At 39.2% G+C, this 16,955-nt stretch overlaps 1 protein-coding gene across 4 annotated transcripts in view; it reads left to right on the top strand.

Annotated features, from left to right (window-relative positions):
• Positions 1 to 16,955, top strand: part of PALLD (palladin, cytoskeletal associated protein) — a 200,600-nt gene that overhangs the window by 160,876 nt on the left and 22,769 nt on the right. For all 4 annotated transcript variants that reach the window (XM_032983938.2, XM_032983937.2, XM_042808208.1 and 1 more), the window contains 2 exons: positions 2,366 to 3,061; positions 15,218 to 15,353. In XM_032983938.2, coding sequence (XP_032839829.2) covers positions 2,366 to 3,061; positions 15,218 to 15,353 — 832 coding nt within the window. The remainder of the gene's footprint in view (positions 1 to 2,365; positions 3,062 to 15,217; positions 15,354 to 16,955) is intronic.

Below are 16,955 nucleotides of genomic sequence, written 5' to 3'. Positions count from 1 at the left end.
CTAGGCTAGTGAACCCTGACTTGCAGGCATGGATATTCCTGTGTGCTGAAGTCAAGCCTGGTATGAGAGCAGAGCAACCTCGCGTTTGCCTGTCAGCCTTTTGCAGACGTACCCTGAATCTGGGCTTTACTCCTGCCCGGACTGGAACAGCAGCAGCTCAGCGGCAGGCGCTGTCCTATACTCACCATTGACAGGGCCATAGATGGTCATTTGTGTTACGCTGCTGGCTGGGCACGTCGCCACGTGACTTGGCAATGAAAACAAAAAAGTCCCAAGACAAGACACTGACTTGCTTTCGGCACATGTTGGGTAAACACAGAAGAGTTGGAAACAGCCAAGTTTCTTCTATATCCAACACACCATTTACAATGCTAAATTTCCCCCATTTTTTTTCTTTTAACCTTAGCCTCTCTGTAATAAATAAAAAAAAAATAGTGGTGGTGATTATGATGGAAAATAACATAAATTTTATTTGTAAATAATTTTAGAGATATTGGAGAGTGCGTCTGAAAATAGTCAGACTAAAGATACAGAATGAGCTGAAGGTACTACTCCTTACAGGAGGTGCTTCAGGTTATCTCTGCCTGGAAAGAGAAATTTTGTCATCAACCAAGGAAGACAAATGATAATGGGAACTAAAATTGTGTTGCTTTAGCCTATTTAAGGAAAAGAGACTTTTATGTATTTCAGCAAAAATGGAAGAATAAGGTTCAGCCTGTGTCCTGTGGAGTGAAAAATTTAACTGATAGGGATTTAGAGTCTCTGTTGCCATCATTTAAATGTTATAAAAATCTACAAGTGAACTGCAACATTTAAATATTCTTGTTGCTGATTTAATTAAAAAGGAAAATGAGATCTCCTTTTAAGTACTGAAATATGTGTTGTTGTTGGGATGACTGATGGCATCGCTAAACCATCTTTATGTCAAAAAAGAAAAAAGCAACAGTTAAATGTAAATAACTGATTTTTCAATTTTCTGTCCTAAACAAGCTTGCTCCCCTTTTTCTTATCTAAACAATCTCCTTTGGCCTAAGATCATAAGCAGAATTATTGTCAGAAAACGTTTTCTGGGATATGTGGATGGTTGGAATATCAAAATTAATCTTAGAGTGGAAAATATGATGATATTACCATTTCTAATCTTGTTGCTACCAACAAAAGTATATTATTATGCCAGAATCGTACATTCATGTGCCATGCATTAAGCAGACAGCTTCTAAAATTTCTGCTTAAATGACTTAAATTATATATAAACTATGACACACTTGTATATAATAAAGTATTTATATATTAAATATACAGAAAAGGTATATGTGCATATGCTGAAACTTTGTGGACATCTGGAGTATTGAGATAAAGTTATGATTTCCAGCTGGAACATGACAATTTTTAAGCAAGTCAGTCTGTTGTATTTTAAGATGACAGACCACACAGTTAATTTTGATCTCAGTGTCATTCAAGCACTGTATTGTGGACAAAAAAAGAAAAAAAAAAAGTCAGCGCATGGTCTGGTTTGCTTCACTGCTGAACATTTTGCCCCCTTTATTTTTTTCTTTTAACTTAATCAACAGTTTTGAGTGCTCCTGCATGATAGTTTTTTAGTCTTCGTTGTTCTGCTAGTGAACGTCTGAATTTCTAAAAGAAATTCTCATTTCTGTTTTAGCTGACAGCACTGCAATTAGCAATTCAGTATCTACTGAGATACATGTCAGGACCTACAGTTAAGAAAAAAGCTTGGGAAAAAAAAATGCGACTAAACATACGGGGAAGCTCAGTTCCCAATATCCTTGGGTTACAAATGTTTCTTGGAGGTCTTTGCTCATCTACAGATACATGGATGTTTCTAACACAAAAGTTGGTCCCTTGTCCTCAAGTACCTCGTTAAAAGTACGACAATAATTAGGTCTGTCTCATCAGCCCGCTGAATCTACAGCAGAAATCAAAGCTGAAGTTGTCACTGGTTAAATATTTGAGGCTTATTATTGAAACACATCTATCGAATGAAATGAGCAAGAAATGAAAAGAAACCTTCTTTAGAACTTCAACGTTTTTACCAATATTATATTATCTAGGTTGTTCCTTTAAAATATCCTAAGCATCGTCAACTTGTCTTATAATTCACCTTTTTCAAAAACTGAAGGTTCTGTTAACTTCCATTACGCATGTACTTTTTTTCCCCCTTTTTGAGCTCAAAAAATGGACTTTTGTAGCAATGCTTTAGCTCTGAAGAAATAGGGTTATTCAAATGTTTTGAACTTTCCCAGCCTTCTGATTTTCCTAGACCATAGATCAGTGGAACTTTTACCTCCTCCCCAGTCAGCACTGCATGTCTGATCATCTCTTTGTCTATTTTTCCTTCCTACAGGGACCCTATAAAAATACAGCAGCTGCAGAACCAAATTCGTCTGGAGCAAGAAAGTGGACAGCGGTATCGTCACCAACAGCAACCTGATCATCATCAGCACCCTCCCTCTTCTCCTTCCTTTCCTCCTCCCCCCTCCTTCCAGGAGCTTGAGTCCAGCCAGTCTGTCACCTCTCCTGTGCCAATGAGTATTCTTAACTCTCATACTTCCCCAACCATGCAGTCTTCCAGCTCCTTCAACTATGCTCGGCCTAAGCAGTTCATTGCTGCTCAGAATATCAGCCCTGCCTCAGGTTATGTGACTCCGTCTTCAGGATCATCTACATCCAGCCTTCCTTCTCCTATGTCTCCAACTGCTTCTCAGAAACAGTTTGGGAGAGTGCCTGTTCCCCCTTTCTCTCAGCAGTTTGCTCCAGAAGGGGAGTATGCCTGGTCTCCTTCTTCTCCATCCCCTCCGCCCCCACCTCCACCTGTCTTTAGTCCAACTGCGACATATCCAGTGTGTGATTCCTTTCCACTTCCACCTCCTCCACCCCCTCCTCTTCCTTCGCTTTCTTCACCTTCCCACAGCCTGTCTCCAACTCCCAGATTTCCTAATTCCGGCCAGTCTCCAGCAGCTTTTCTCAGCTCAATGCTGCCATCCCAGCCACCACCCATTTCTGTCAACGCATTAGGCCTCCCGAAAGGAGTGACACCTCCGTAAGTATCCGCTAATGAGCTCCTTGAGTTTGACCATACTGAAGATTGTACTGGAGCTTACTGTGCTTGCTCCGTTTTATACTCTTCTAAGGTCCTTTGCTGTTACCTAAGAGGGAGAAATGTGTGAATTATTTGCAAATGCTTCTGTGCTAGAGATGGGATATAGCTTTCTAACCCTCACAGAAGTGAGAATCTGGAAGAATCCTACAGTAGGAACACAAAAGAGGAGAAGCTAAAGCTTTAACTTGGAGTTGGTGAAAATATGAAAGCGGCAGCAAAAGGCTCTGCGAGCCCAGGGTGGTGGAAGGAGATCCAAGAAAACCCTTCTGTGACCTAGTTCTTTTAAAGTCACATATTCAATTATATTTGCAGTCTATATTCCTGTTATGTCTGAGAAATATCAAGTAAAGAGAACATTGTTCAGAAGGCACTATAGCTTTGTGATACTTAGAAGTATAAGGTATTTAAGTATACATCTGACAACAGAGTGCTCATAGTGATATATTGACTTTGGGCTAGAGTTTTTGTTCCGAGGAAGTTTGGAAAGGGTTTAGGAGGGGATTTAGAAAAGCAGTGCATAAAAACAAACAGAATCCCTCCCCCTAACAACTCCGCATACTTGTTTTCCCCTTTTGTCTTCTCTAAAGGCCAGAATAGTATTTTGGAGCATGTCAGCTCCCATCATAGATCAGTTTGTCTTTCCACTGGCACTAGACTCTCATTCCATCCTTAGAGAACAAAGAGGCATGCTGGAGAACAAAAATGAGAATCGCTGTATCCAAGGCTTATTTATAACTTTTGTCTAGAAGTTTTTCTAAACATATCTACAGTATCTAGGTGACTTGCTCAGCTACATACTGTTGCGGTGGGAACTTCTGTTATTTCAGTCCAAGATATGAAAAGGAAGAGAAGGAAGAAAGTAGACAGATATCAAAGTAATAAATCACGTATATGCTTTAAAAAGCATTTCTTTATCTTGATTTCTGTCATATGGCTCATTATGGAGCCTGGCCATAAAACAGGTTTAGGAGAAAAATGAGTAAATACTACAATTTGCTTTTGCACTCATAGTAGTTGTGATTTTCTGTCTTTCTTACCGTGTCCTTTGCACTGGCTGAGTTTCTCTAATGATACTGACTGCTGAAAGTTGCATGATTAATTTACTGACATCTGGACAGGTAAGCACAGCCCACAAAAGCCTGCAATTATCCCTGATTTTCCAGGGAAGGCTCTAGTACAGGAGTATAGTTCTGGATAGGAATTGGATTCCCTCTCAAGTTCCCTTCTGTGAGCTGTGAGAGTGGCGACAGCAGCAGCTCGAGCCTCTGCTGTGTCCCTCTTTCCCTGCTACACCACGGTCATGCACACGTGTTCTCACTTGAGGCATTAGCTCTGTTCTTCCTCATTCTTTGGACAGAGGGACAGCTCTGGAGGGATGCTTCCCCCCCTTCCCCACGGCCCTCGCTTCCCCAAGCCCGGCAGCCAGCCTGGGTGTGCACGTGATGCTGTGCCTGTCCCCCCCCCCCCGGGACACGCAGCAGCCTCAGGCTCTGAGCTGGGGATGAAGTGGTGGGCTGTTTGGCCTGCATTCCCTCAGGAAATGTAGTCCAGATGGGAGCTGGAGCACGTCAACCACACTGACTGCATGTGTGTATAATTTATGTATGTATACATATGTGTGTGTGTATATATATACACACACACACACACACACAATGAGCATTTGTCATCTGAATGGTAACACTAAAACATGATAGAAGATGTACTGCATGATGCAAAAAAAAAAAAAAAAAATCTATTGTTATGTATCTTTGATGCCAATTTTTCCCTGGCCTCCTCTTTTTCATTTTACTGTATAGGTTACTAATGTCTGGTGTGTCTTGCTGAGTAAATCCTTGTGTTGCCCACCATTTTCATACCAGTCCTGAGCAATTCTTCCCCTTGCCTCCCTTCTTCCCACTGCTTTTGGTCTCTTCTGCTTTGTGCTATAGACTCAGTTCTTTTTTTTTTTTGTCCCAACTTCAACTTTTTGCTTCTTTTCCCTTGTCTTTTGCTCCACCCTCACAAATCCTTTTTCTTGAGCAGACTTGTTTTTCTGAGATGTTGTAGGTTTTGAGCCACTCACAGTATTCCATAATCGCAGCCTTAGAGTCTCACCAGGTACCCCATGATCTCCAAGATTCACTGATTGAAAAGGATGATATTGCTTCCTGACAGTGTGCTGTACGGACTGGTTGCAAGGAATGAATTGGAGCAGTCGACCTGTTGCTTCAGCTTGGCACTTAAAATGCTGGTCAAGTCCTTCAGCTTTGTCTCTGCTTCTTGATCAGTCTTATAGTGGTGATATTGAGAATGTGATTGTGGGTTGCTGAAAGTGAACTAGGCAGAGTTTCATGGAAAGGAGGTACCTTTTTTTTTACTAGAGACTCCAAATACAGTGTTTGAAGTGGTATGCTTTCCTCCTTAGGCTGTAACTTTATGATTTATTATTATATTTTAACATCAGTGGAAAATAGACTTGGACCTGTCATTGCATTTAGATACTTCAACACTTTCGTAGCAAGTGACTTTAGCAGATAAAATGCTCTTCAAACAATTTTCCTGTCTGCTTTCAATGTTTTCATGGCTCCTTTCTCTTGCCTTGTCTTTTCTGTGTGTGTATTTCAGGGGTGGTAACTCACTGTTCATATTTTGATTATATGGTCTTTTTACAGTGGTTGTTTACTCTCTTCTCTCCCAGGCATGGGTACCCTGCCACTGATAGCCAAATATCAGAAATGAAGCAATAAATATTTAGGCTTGTCTGAGTCTCCTGTAATGACCAAAACCCATTGTTTGGCAGAAATTCTGTAGACTATTTTTATAAGTTCTGCATCTTGATACACTGAAGTTTATTGATTAATTGTTTAATTTTCCATACATTTCAATGATTTGGTCATTACCAAGTCCTAGCACAATCACAGATCTGCCTCTCAGAATCAGTACTTAGTAGGCATCATTCTGATTTTCTTCAGATTGCTTTTGCAGTAGGAGGAGAATAAAGATAAAGTAATAAACATTGGAGGTGGAAGTAATGAATTTCTGAGATGGTCAAAGGCAGCATCAGTGAAGTTTTCTGTAAAATGGAAGACACAGTGGTTGTACACGAGCAAACAGAGTCTTATTTCTTTTCATGGAGTCAGACCTTCTGTCCATCAGCTTTCATCAGGCGCTTCCTTCCCGGTGTATGTATCATCCTTGTTCTACTTAAAAGAGAAATTGATCCAAGGAGGTGGTGTGCCTCTTGTTGACCTCTGTGTAAGAGGTCAGATAAAACAATTCTAAGTCTCTCTTCCATCCCCGTACTCTGTCTGTGAGCACATGAGCAGTAAATACCAGCCTAATGTTTCAGCTAAGGGTTGACAGTTTCCTTGGTTTTGAACCCCAAGACTCTGGAAGTGACAGCATTATCTAAACCAGCTTCATCCAATGAATATTCTTTCCAGTTTATAGATTTGGGAACATTGCCCTGTTTGGTTTTTTTTTTTTGTTTGGGGTGGGGGGTTTTTGTTTGTTTTTTAACAACGAGTAGTCTTACAGCCTTGCCCGAATCATGGGAATAGCTACTTGTAAATTTATGACATTTTATTTGGACATCTGAAACATGGAATGCAGCTTTGTGTCATTAGTACCTACTAATTCATCTTTACATATTGCATTTATTTGCAACAATTGTATAGTAAATGTTTCAGTTGAATAGTCGAATAAAATATATCTATCTCATCTTTCCAGTAAGCTCGAGACACTTTGTAGTGACCAGCATTTTCAAGCTGTGACTGTGGTGGTGGGAGCTGAACAAGCTTTCAAGCTTTGGGCATAACCCTTTTTTTTTTTTTTTTCTTTTTTAATTAATGGGCCACATTTGATAAATTCATGTCTTGCCAGAGCATAGTGTTATTAAGCAAGAGAGAAATGCTTGTGGAACTGCATAGCTAATTAATTACTTAAGGGAATTATGAACATTCGTCAGTTATTTCTGAGGTAAAACTTGGCTGGAGTAAGGTTGCTGGATGTGTTGGTCTCAGTTTGGCTTTTGGGTACAAAAAAGTTGCAGGGAACAGAGTTAATGTGACAGAAACATAGAACTGAGCAGATTTTGTCCACAGTTAAATCTGTAGAAACTAGAACCTGGTCTTCACTGTTCATAGAAAAAGCAAATTATATCTGTATGAAAAGAAATAAGTATACCTACGAATTCTAGGTAAGCACATACATTGGTAAGTTTACATGAGCTTTTGTGAAAGCAAAATTAATCCCATGAGAAGGAGTTGGTGACTATTTGGTGAATATTTAAATAACAAGAATATAAATCCATCTACAACAAAGTGTGGAGTCAACTAACCTGGAGAAATGAAATCTAAGTATAAAATCCATATGTTGTCAGGTGTGTATATATATATATATATATATATATATCTCCTTTTGAAAGCAACTTTAAAAATTACAGTATTTTCTTAAAGTAGACACTTTTCCTTAAAGTATACTTTTTCTTAAAGTAGATATCTTCAGTAGTATTACCTTAGGCACAAACAGGAAAAAAATCTGACCATACGGAATTGGTGAAAGAACACGGCTCTAGATTTACTACTGAAAAGAGTGGAAAATGGAAAAAAAATAAAAACATTGTTTTGAAGATTGTCTAAAGTATCTTGTAAAATCTAACTAACTAAGCTGCTTTTATCACTCTACATAATAAGTTTAACTGCTGTTTCAACGATCTCTAGAACCTTAAATCCAACTTTTACAGGAGATTCTGTGGGAATCATGAGAATAGGGACATCAGAGAGATCTGCACTTTTTTTCCCCCTTTGAATCAGAGCTGCTGGTCTGCTCTTACAGCCGTGTATTGTGACTTGTCTGCTGATTTCTGTCTCAAATAGCACTGAAGGAAATATTTTAGTAATCCTTGTGTTCCTGGAGTCAGTTAGCAATGATGGTGACCACTCTGAGGAAACGTTACACTTCTCCATCTTTTTATCTTGCAGCCTTCAACAGTCTCCCAGTATAAATGCCAGGTTTCATTTTAGAGTAAATTGTACTGCTGTCCTATGTAGACTGGACATTTACTTTTCCCATTTCTGTAAGTTACATCCGTCACAACTGTCAAAAATGGAGGCTACCTGCAATACAAGGGATGTGAAAATAGTGATACATAAGAGGGAAGTAGCTTGATTAAGAATTTAAACATCAAACTAAGGAGAAAAATCAGGTTGTTTTTTTGCTTCTGAGGGAGCTCACTTCATCTCTGTGTGAGACCTTTTCAGTCATACCTGGAGTTATCCCTGGATCTCAGGAAAATATATCTGAAGACGAGTATTTCTGTAACTGGAAAAATTCCAGGAAATATTAGGGTTTGCATTCATTCCCAACCCCCCATTTTCTTAAGCTATTGCTCCTGTCCATTGGACACATTTTGTTTAAAGTTTCTTGATTTATTGTGTTGTACCTCCTTTTCCCATGGCTTGGATGCTACTTGTGGCTGTTAGACTAACACCTGAGTGGTTTATCTGTGATGCAGATCACTTCTTGTTTATTGTGCTAAGAAACAGCTCATATTGGGGGCTTTGGTTTTGCACAGTGTAACACCTTTTTTATTGTGTACATGCACGTGATTATAACAAAATACATAGCCATATCAGCTTTTCTGAAATATGATGAATGTGTGTTTGTTCCACTTGAACTTTGAAATCCAGGTTGTGCCCCAGATCTAATCAGTTAAGGTTGCTCAGAATGAGAGATCAATGATTTGACACGGAGACACAGAGACCGTAGCCAAAATAAATGACCTTCTGTATCCTGACAATCATTGCACCTGGAAGTCTGATTTTTCAATATGTTTTTATCTACTTATTTTTCTAAATATTATTGGCAGATACTTAAGAATGTTATAAGGTGACAAGTGAACTTAACTAAGAATTAGTACATCTGTGTCTCCATTGAAGAGAGGGTGGCTGTTTACAGCATTGCTTTGCAGCTTTTTTTGTCTGCAGGTTTTTTTTTTTTTTTCAGAGGACTTTATTTTATAACTTCCTTATTTTAAGCAGATCTGAATGCCACATCTATGTCTGTGAATGTAAAAGCCAGGTACAGTTCTTGATAGTTGTGGAGACCTTAACCAGTAGCATTTCATCAACTGGAGTAAAGTTTAATATTTTGGATATACTTACCTTTTCTCAGTCCAGTGTAGGCTGTTCTTCACATAATTCTGGCAGCTACCTGTTCTCAAGACTTCAGGACTATGAGGACTCTGCCAGCCAGCCTTTTCTACATTCAGGAGCAGTCAGTGCTTTAGTGATTTTTTGCTTAACCACCAGTTCTATCATAATGCTGGTAATGCTCAGAAATGGAGATAAGATTACCGGTTATGAAATAGGTAGTATTTTTTAAAATTGATATCCAAATATGTGGACATCTTTGGAAAAGCAAATGGCACTTATGTATCTATGGTAACCGGTGCAGCATGAGGCAGAGGGATAACTTGCTCAGGTGGGGAAGGAACTGACCAGGAGAATGAAAAAGTAGTAATTCTTCTTTTAATGAGGAAAAATGCATATTTAAAGATAAGCCTTAGAAAAATAAATTTTAGGTGGTAGGCAGGCAGTTTGCAGGTGAGTTGTTCTCTGCGTTATCTAATCATTAAGAAGGATCAGACTTTCTTAGAAATATATATTATTCACATCAGTCTTGATCCTATCCAGTGCTGAGGCATGATTTGTTTATTTTTTTTCAGCTACAGTTTCATAGCTTTTCCTTGGGTGGTAGAAATAAATGAACTTTCGTTACCTTTGTTTCATTTAGTGCAAGTCATCCTTAGTCAGGTCTGTGCCTCAGGCATTCCCGTACTTCAGACGCGTGTAACATCACACTACTGAGCAGAGCTGACTCCTGGCCTCCACCGCCTGTGCGACAAGATCAGACTAAAAGGGTTTTAATGTGCAGCTGCAGCTTCAAAGTTTGTGACCTGCTACAGTGCTTGTAGTAACTTTGTTCTTACAGTAAGTGAAAAATGTTTCAAGTGGGCAGGAACTAGCTGTATTTTTGGAAGGCTTTAGTTTTAAAGGAAAAATCAAGTTACTGTTCATTACCTCCGTACCAGAGAATTGATTTGGATTTCTGTGAAACTGAGCCATATTGGCTGCAAACAGGAATTTGTACTTGGAAGGATAACAACCACCAGCCTGTTGCCCTTGTTTACGCTGTCAAAGGTACATAGGAAAAGAGGGGATCGCATCCAACGTCCACTTTGTGTAATTAAAACATGAAAAGTATTGCTGGTTTGGCCTTCTTTCTAAACAAATGTTAGGGCAAATACTCAAAACTAAGGAGAGCCAAGCCGAGGCTGCAAAAATGTTTGCTGTCAAAAACCTCCGTGTGAATTAAGATGACTGCTTTTTGGCAGCTTCCTTGCATCCTTTCTGACCAAATGAACTCAGACTTGTGTACTTTTATCTATGTCTGTATTCAGGCCCTCAGTGACTCAAGTGATGCACATTTCAGAGGTGCTTAAAACCTACGTGTATCGCAGCTGATTCTCAAAGGCTGACAGTTTCTTTGCACATTTGTGGTGGTAGTTGTGTGCTCGAGACTAACGGTGTCAATATTTTGAAACATGCCCTCTCCGGCTATCTCCTGCTACCTTCATAGTCACAATATACTCTGAAAATTGCATCAGGCAAAGAATGAACGTACAGATACACAAATGAATTGGCAGAACGTTTTGTTTGATATTATCCCTGAGAAAAGATGAAAAGAAAGCTGATGAGTCACTAAGGAGGACACAAATCTTAGGAACTTAATGCATCCAGATAAAGGCATGTAAGGATAGTGAAAAATATTTGCAAAAGCAGCTGAAGAAAGTTTGCTGCCAGGCTGTCTTGACATGTAAACCATCTCTTGAGCTGAATGGATCTGTGCTTCGGAGGATGGACCTTCTCTTTGTTGCCATTGCCTTGTAGGCATTTTGAAATTCATCTTAAGAATGTATGTCTTAAGAACCTACTGGGTGGTGGTATGTCTGTACATATTTTAAACTGCATATACGTAGAGAAAGAACAAGATTCTAAAGAGGGGGTGGAAATAGAGCATTTGCATGAAGAATTACATTTCCTCATGCACCTTTTCTTTTTTTGTCCCGCTTTAAAGTAGTCCTGAAATAGAAAGATTTTCTAAAGGCATTTGAAGAAATTTGAACTGATACTCATTTTTATAGTTATATTTTTAAACCAACTACTTCCTTGCTTAAATACTTATTTGTAAACGTAAGTAAAGAGAAGAGAATCTCTTTTTCAGGCCAGTTGCCTTGACCAGGTCATGGATGTCACTTCCACACCCACTGTGCAAAGCTCAGGATATGCTGGCACATAACCAGAGATCTGGAAGGTTGCTAGGGAGATCTGCCTCTCCTGCTAAAAGCTACTAGGGACTCCCAGGCCATTGCTGAAATATTTGCATACCTTGTTCTTAAATAAAATCCCTTAGTTTCCCTACATGACTTGTTCCAGTGTTTAACTGTCACTGTTGGAGGGTGGAAAAAGGAGAGTGCTACAGCGTTTTCGTCTAAGATGGGCCTGTTGTTTTTCAAGTTGTCTGCTTAATCATCCACAATGGACATGGAGACTCACTGAATGTCAGCTATTGTCTGATGTTTTATGTTTGATTCACCTCTCTATCTTCATTCTCCTCATTTCCGGACTAAATAGATATTTTGCGTGTGTGTGTGACATAGCTTGTCACAACAGCTATGCTTTTAATACTGTCTGACAGTTTCCTTGTTCTGAAACTTTCCAATTTGCTGTATTTCTCTTCAAGTGCAGTGGCAAAACTGGATTTGATGTCCAACGGCAAGGAATAAAGGAAAACAGTGATGTTTCGTGTCTTATGCGAATGTGTCCCAGAATTATATTTCTTTTCCTTTTGAAATAATGGTGTTATTGTCCAGGTTTTAGTCTCACAGATTCTTGAGAGAAGCTTAATATGTTAGTGCTAATTTTCCATTTGTATTGCTTTGAACATTTTTTCCTGAGTTTCATCATCATTAGACCACCTTTAGACTCGTTATGAAGATTACTGTGACAGTTGGTACCTGCAAGCAAGGTGCAACCTCTGCAAGTCTAGTGTCATCAGCCAATTTGAGAAATGTGCTTTTTTTATTTCACTATTCCAGTTGTTCAGGTTGCAATACTAAGTGTAGAACTCACTATACCTAGACCTTTGAACGACCTCATTGGTCTATATTCTTTCAGTTTGACAGAAAAAAAAAAAAATCCATGCTAGTCAGAATAGTTTTTTCAGACAGTTAGGCAGCCATATTATAGTAATTTCAGCCAGACTCTGTTTCCCTGATTTACTAGGGAATTTACTGCATCTTCTGAGGACTTGCTCAGGAGCCATAAACCGAAATGTATCAAAGCTACTTCTTTTTGCCTATCTGCATGTCCTTCAGCTGACAGAGAGAGAAATGTGAGGTTGGATATGATTTGATTTTCATTTCCTTATTATCCTACATTGTTTTGAAATATACTGTAGTATTGTTTTCTTACGTTTCATATGGACGTTGAACTTACTGACCTGTAATTCTCTTGGTACTCCTTCCCCGTTTAAAAATGGGTGTGTTTGCTTAGGGGTTTTTGTTTTCAGAGACAACTGATAATGCTTTGGAAAATGCTTTCACTTGTGACTTGAAATCCACTCCAGAGCACTTAGCCCACCCCCTCTTCTCATGCACTGTTGTGACTTTCTTGGGTAAACTGTACATTTTACTTTTACAGCCTATTGAGTGCCAAGCATAAGCAGGCCTTTTTCTGCTACAACTCTTTTTATCATTCGAGTGTGAATTTTGTAAGAATGTGAAATGAAAACTGTATTTCTTAATGTATCACTTGGAATTTTCAAGGTAGGATGCATGTCTCCATTAAAAGCTGGCACAGGGCTTCTTCAAGGTAAAGACAAATTAGAAATTTGTTGCCTTGGAGTTGGCTGGATTCTTTTCTTTTTTTTTTTGGGGGGGGGGGGGGGGGGAGTGGGTGGGTGGGGTGGGAGTGGGATGGGGGGGCGGGGGGCAGGGTTGTCCTTAGCTATGAAATGACAGTATTTGGTTCCATGGCAGTGCTGGTCTGGATGGGGTAAGAGGCTGGAAGGTAAAGGGAAAGAATATGAGGAGACAGATAGGTGCCACCTTTCCACGAGCCTTCTAGCAGCTGGTCCAGCCTTCCTGAGGGACATTACCTTCTGAGCCCCTCTTCCCACCTTCTCCTGTCCATTTTCCTTCTATATTTTTGTTTACATTTACTGTCCCAAAATTTCTTGCGTTACTGAAGCATCTCTTTCTTGAAGAGACCTTATCCCTTCCTCTTAGCATTCTCTTGTCTCCCTGTAGATGGGATAGTTTTCCTGACTTCTTCCCCAAAACAGAGTGGAGGAGACTTTCTTTGTTACTTGTGACTGAGAAGATCCCCAGCCAAATGCTGAGGGAATTATTCTGCTTGGTGACTGAGAAGATCTCCAGCTAACGGCTGAATATTTCTAGGGTGAGGGATGTTGTTCTCTGGATCTTTGCGACTTTAGGCAAATGTCTGCTCTTCTTCTGCTGTGATTTAATGTGAAAATGCAGTTCTTTCTTTTTACAAGAACTTCACCATTTTCCTATGTTAAATTTACTTTCAGTAACAGAATATGAAATGTTTTAGGAATTTAGACAGAAATGTTTCCAATTATCGTCTTTTCCATCTATTCACTTAATTCTTTTTTGGCTTTTGACAGCATATGTGTATTGTTTCCTTTTAACTAATGCTAAAAATTACCATTGAAAACACTTGCTGAAGAATGAAGTTTCTCTAACCATACTATAGAAACCAAACAATATCCAAGAATATTTATCTCCATATGATTCTTGCTTGACGTTTTGGTTCTGGTAATTAAATTATTAAGTTGTATATTTGAAAAAAGTTTACCCCTAACATGCTAGTCTGATTTTTTTTCCATTTCTGTCATCTGTAAGTTTGTCAATTTATCTGATTTGATTCCATGTTTTGCACAAGTTATTCCCATGTAATGGGCTGAGCCCTAGTTAGTCAATGAAGTTAAACCCAAACAAACTATCGAATCAGTATAGGGGTTTTAAACAAACATGTATGACTTCACTGGAGCAATGGGGCGTGCTACAAGTTTAAAATGCTGATAGCAATGTTGACTTCTTCACAACTGTGTAAGAACAGCTGATGTCCAGTAGAAACCACTATTGCTGGGCGTTTCCAGCAATAGAGCCATCATAACATTACTGAAAAGTGTTAAATATTAGCACAGACTGGGGGGGAAAAGAAAAAAAAAAAAACCACAAAAGACCAAACCAAAACCCGACCAAACAAAAAACAAAACAAACAAAAAAAAAAAAAAAAAAATAAACCCCTGTGCCATTCCAGAAAATGGAAGCGAGACTGGTATGAGGAATAGCTTAGCCCTGTGAATGCAAACTGCTAAATGGTTGCTATTCCACTGTGAAACCCTGCTGCTGAAAACTGCTTTGCAGAGATGATTTTTCTTTTCGCCAGTGTAACCTAGACTCTGTGAATGGCCCTTCTTTCAGAAACAACATTTACATGTTGCCTTCCGGGTGTGTGTTCACAGAGATATGAAGAATAAACATGAAGTTATGCATTGTGTATTGCAAAGCTCTAACAAGGAATTAGTTAATAAATAATGTAGGAAATTAATAATTAACTGCCTTGCCTTACATCTTTCTGATCTTTATCCATCTGGTACTTCATAGGAACCTGGCAAATCTTCCATCCCCACTTATCTAGTCATGCTTTCTCTTTCTTTCATGTTTCCTCTCACTGCTTTATTACAATTGCTCATCAGTTTCCTCTTTGAGTGCATGGTGTTTCTACGCGGTCCTGAGCCCTGTTGTAACTAATCCACGAATAAAGCATCGTTTCAGCTTTGTCCTTAAACCAAACCGTTTAATCAGTGATGTGAGTTAGAAGGGATAGCATAGAAAGTAAGATACCAGACCTCTAATTTCAAAGACACATTTTCTCCGCTAATAGCAGTGATTCCAGATAAATCCTAAATACCAACGATTTCAGGAGAGCTCATGAATTTTCCTGTACTGTTTTGCAGGGGATTTCCCAAGAAAACAGGCAGAACTGCTAGGATAGCATCAGATGAAGAGATTCAAGGGTCAAAAGATGCTGTAATTCAGGATCTGGAAAGAAAACTTCGCTTCAAGGAAGACCTTTTGAACAATGGGCAACCGGTATAAAAACATAAAATACCCTGGGGAATGGGAGTGGGCATCAAGGGTAGTTTCTCAGATATGCTGCATATAAAATAACTTTGTGAAGATTATTTTTATATTTTATGTATTTATTATTTTAAATTGCCTTTCCAAAGCTGCATTTTCCGTAAAGAAATAGTGTACACTTTGGCCTATCATTCCTTCTCCTGTTCGGCAACTTTACTTGGACTTAACAAATCAGTGGAGGTCTCAAAGATGGTGAATTTGCATAAGAAGCCTGCACAGTCTGTACCTCAAGGGCTTTTTCAGCCTCAGAGGCCATTTGCTTTTGACTGTTCATCACTGGGTGGCTGGCCAGTAAGCATATGCATAGCTCTTGATGGGTCCAAGCTCGTTCTATCTTTTGCTCAGCTGTCAGACAACGGGGAGAAAGAATAGGTGGTAAGTGGACATCAGAGGGGGATGAGGCAGTTCCTAATGAGAAACTAAACCCATTGGGAACCAGGCATCATTAGATCCTGCAGCTGTGGGACTTTTTTTGGCCAACAGAATAAAAAGCCACCCGTGGTACTAACTTGCAGACTTCATCAAGAATTAATGATCTGCTTGAGGAGTTAAAAAATGAGGTAAATTGGGCAAGTATATCAAACAATTGAAATGCACAGACACAAAGTTCTCTATTAATTTTTGGGTATTTTAAGATATGCATAAAAGATAAAATACCAAATTCTTCCTGCTCAGAGTTGATGAGAAGCCAGTTTCCTAATACTTGATTACAGGTATTAAGGCATTGATTTAAATGTCTTTGAAGCAGGAATCTCTTTTAAGAGGAAAGTAATTTTTAAAATGTAGACTGTTACCTCTGTCAGTGAAACGTTTTTAAAAGCATCTGAATGTCCTTGTGTCACCGAAAGGTAGTGTGCTTTAGGCTTCTCAGGACCATGCTCAGAAGTTTGCTGTGTTTGCTACCGTGTCTGAGATGTGGACTATGGTGGTGTAGTTCAAGACAACCTATTGAGTCAGACTGTCCACTCCACAGCTGCTGCATTCTGGTTCTTAATAAGGTTAATGGAGTGAAGTAGCAAAAATGTTGAGAGTGACTAGTGCTTCTATACTTACCTTTCTCCATTGACTGCATAGGGCTTGGCAGTTTTCTGTAGCAGCTGAGCAGAATCATTCTCATAGTGTGTAAGTTCCCACTTTTTTCAAAGGAGGTGGGCTGAGCATGACTGTCAATGCCTATTCTGTAAATCCAGGAAGATGTTCAGCGTGGACAAATGAATGGAATATCCTGAGAAAGCCCACATGGCCTGGGGGGGGAACAAAACAAACAAACAAACAAAAACCAAACACCACCAACAACAACAAAAAAAAAACAACCAAACAAAAAACAACCAAACAAAAAAACAACCAAAAAAAAAAAAACCCAACCAAAAAAAAAACTATGATCAGATGATGTAGGAGCTTGAACCAAGTAAACTCTGGTTTTGTGCTTGCCTTGAGACTTTTGCCTTGCAGATTCCTGTCTTGGGTGATTCTGTTGGTGCAATCATGGCTTCGGGAACTTGATCACACAAGAAATTAAAGTGAAGAAAAGTTGATGACTTGCTTAGACATTTG

Source organism: Tyto alba, unplaced genomic scaffold, assembly GCF_018691265.1.
Source record: "Tyto alba isolate M040663 unplaced genomic scaffold, T.alba_DEE_v4.0 Super-Scaffold_6, whole genome shotgun sequence".
Classification (NCBI taxonomy): domain Eukaryota; kingdom Metazoa; phylum Chordata; class Aves; order Strigiformes; family Tytonidae; genus Tyto; species Tyto alba.
This window is presented reverse-complemented; position numbering and strand designations above follow the sequence as displayed.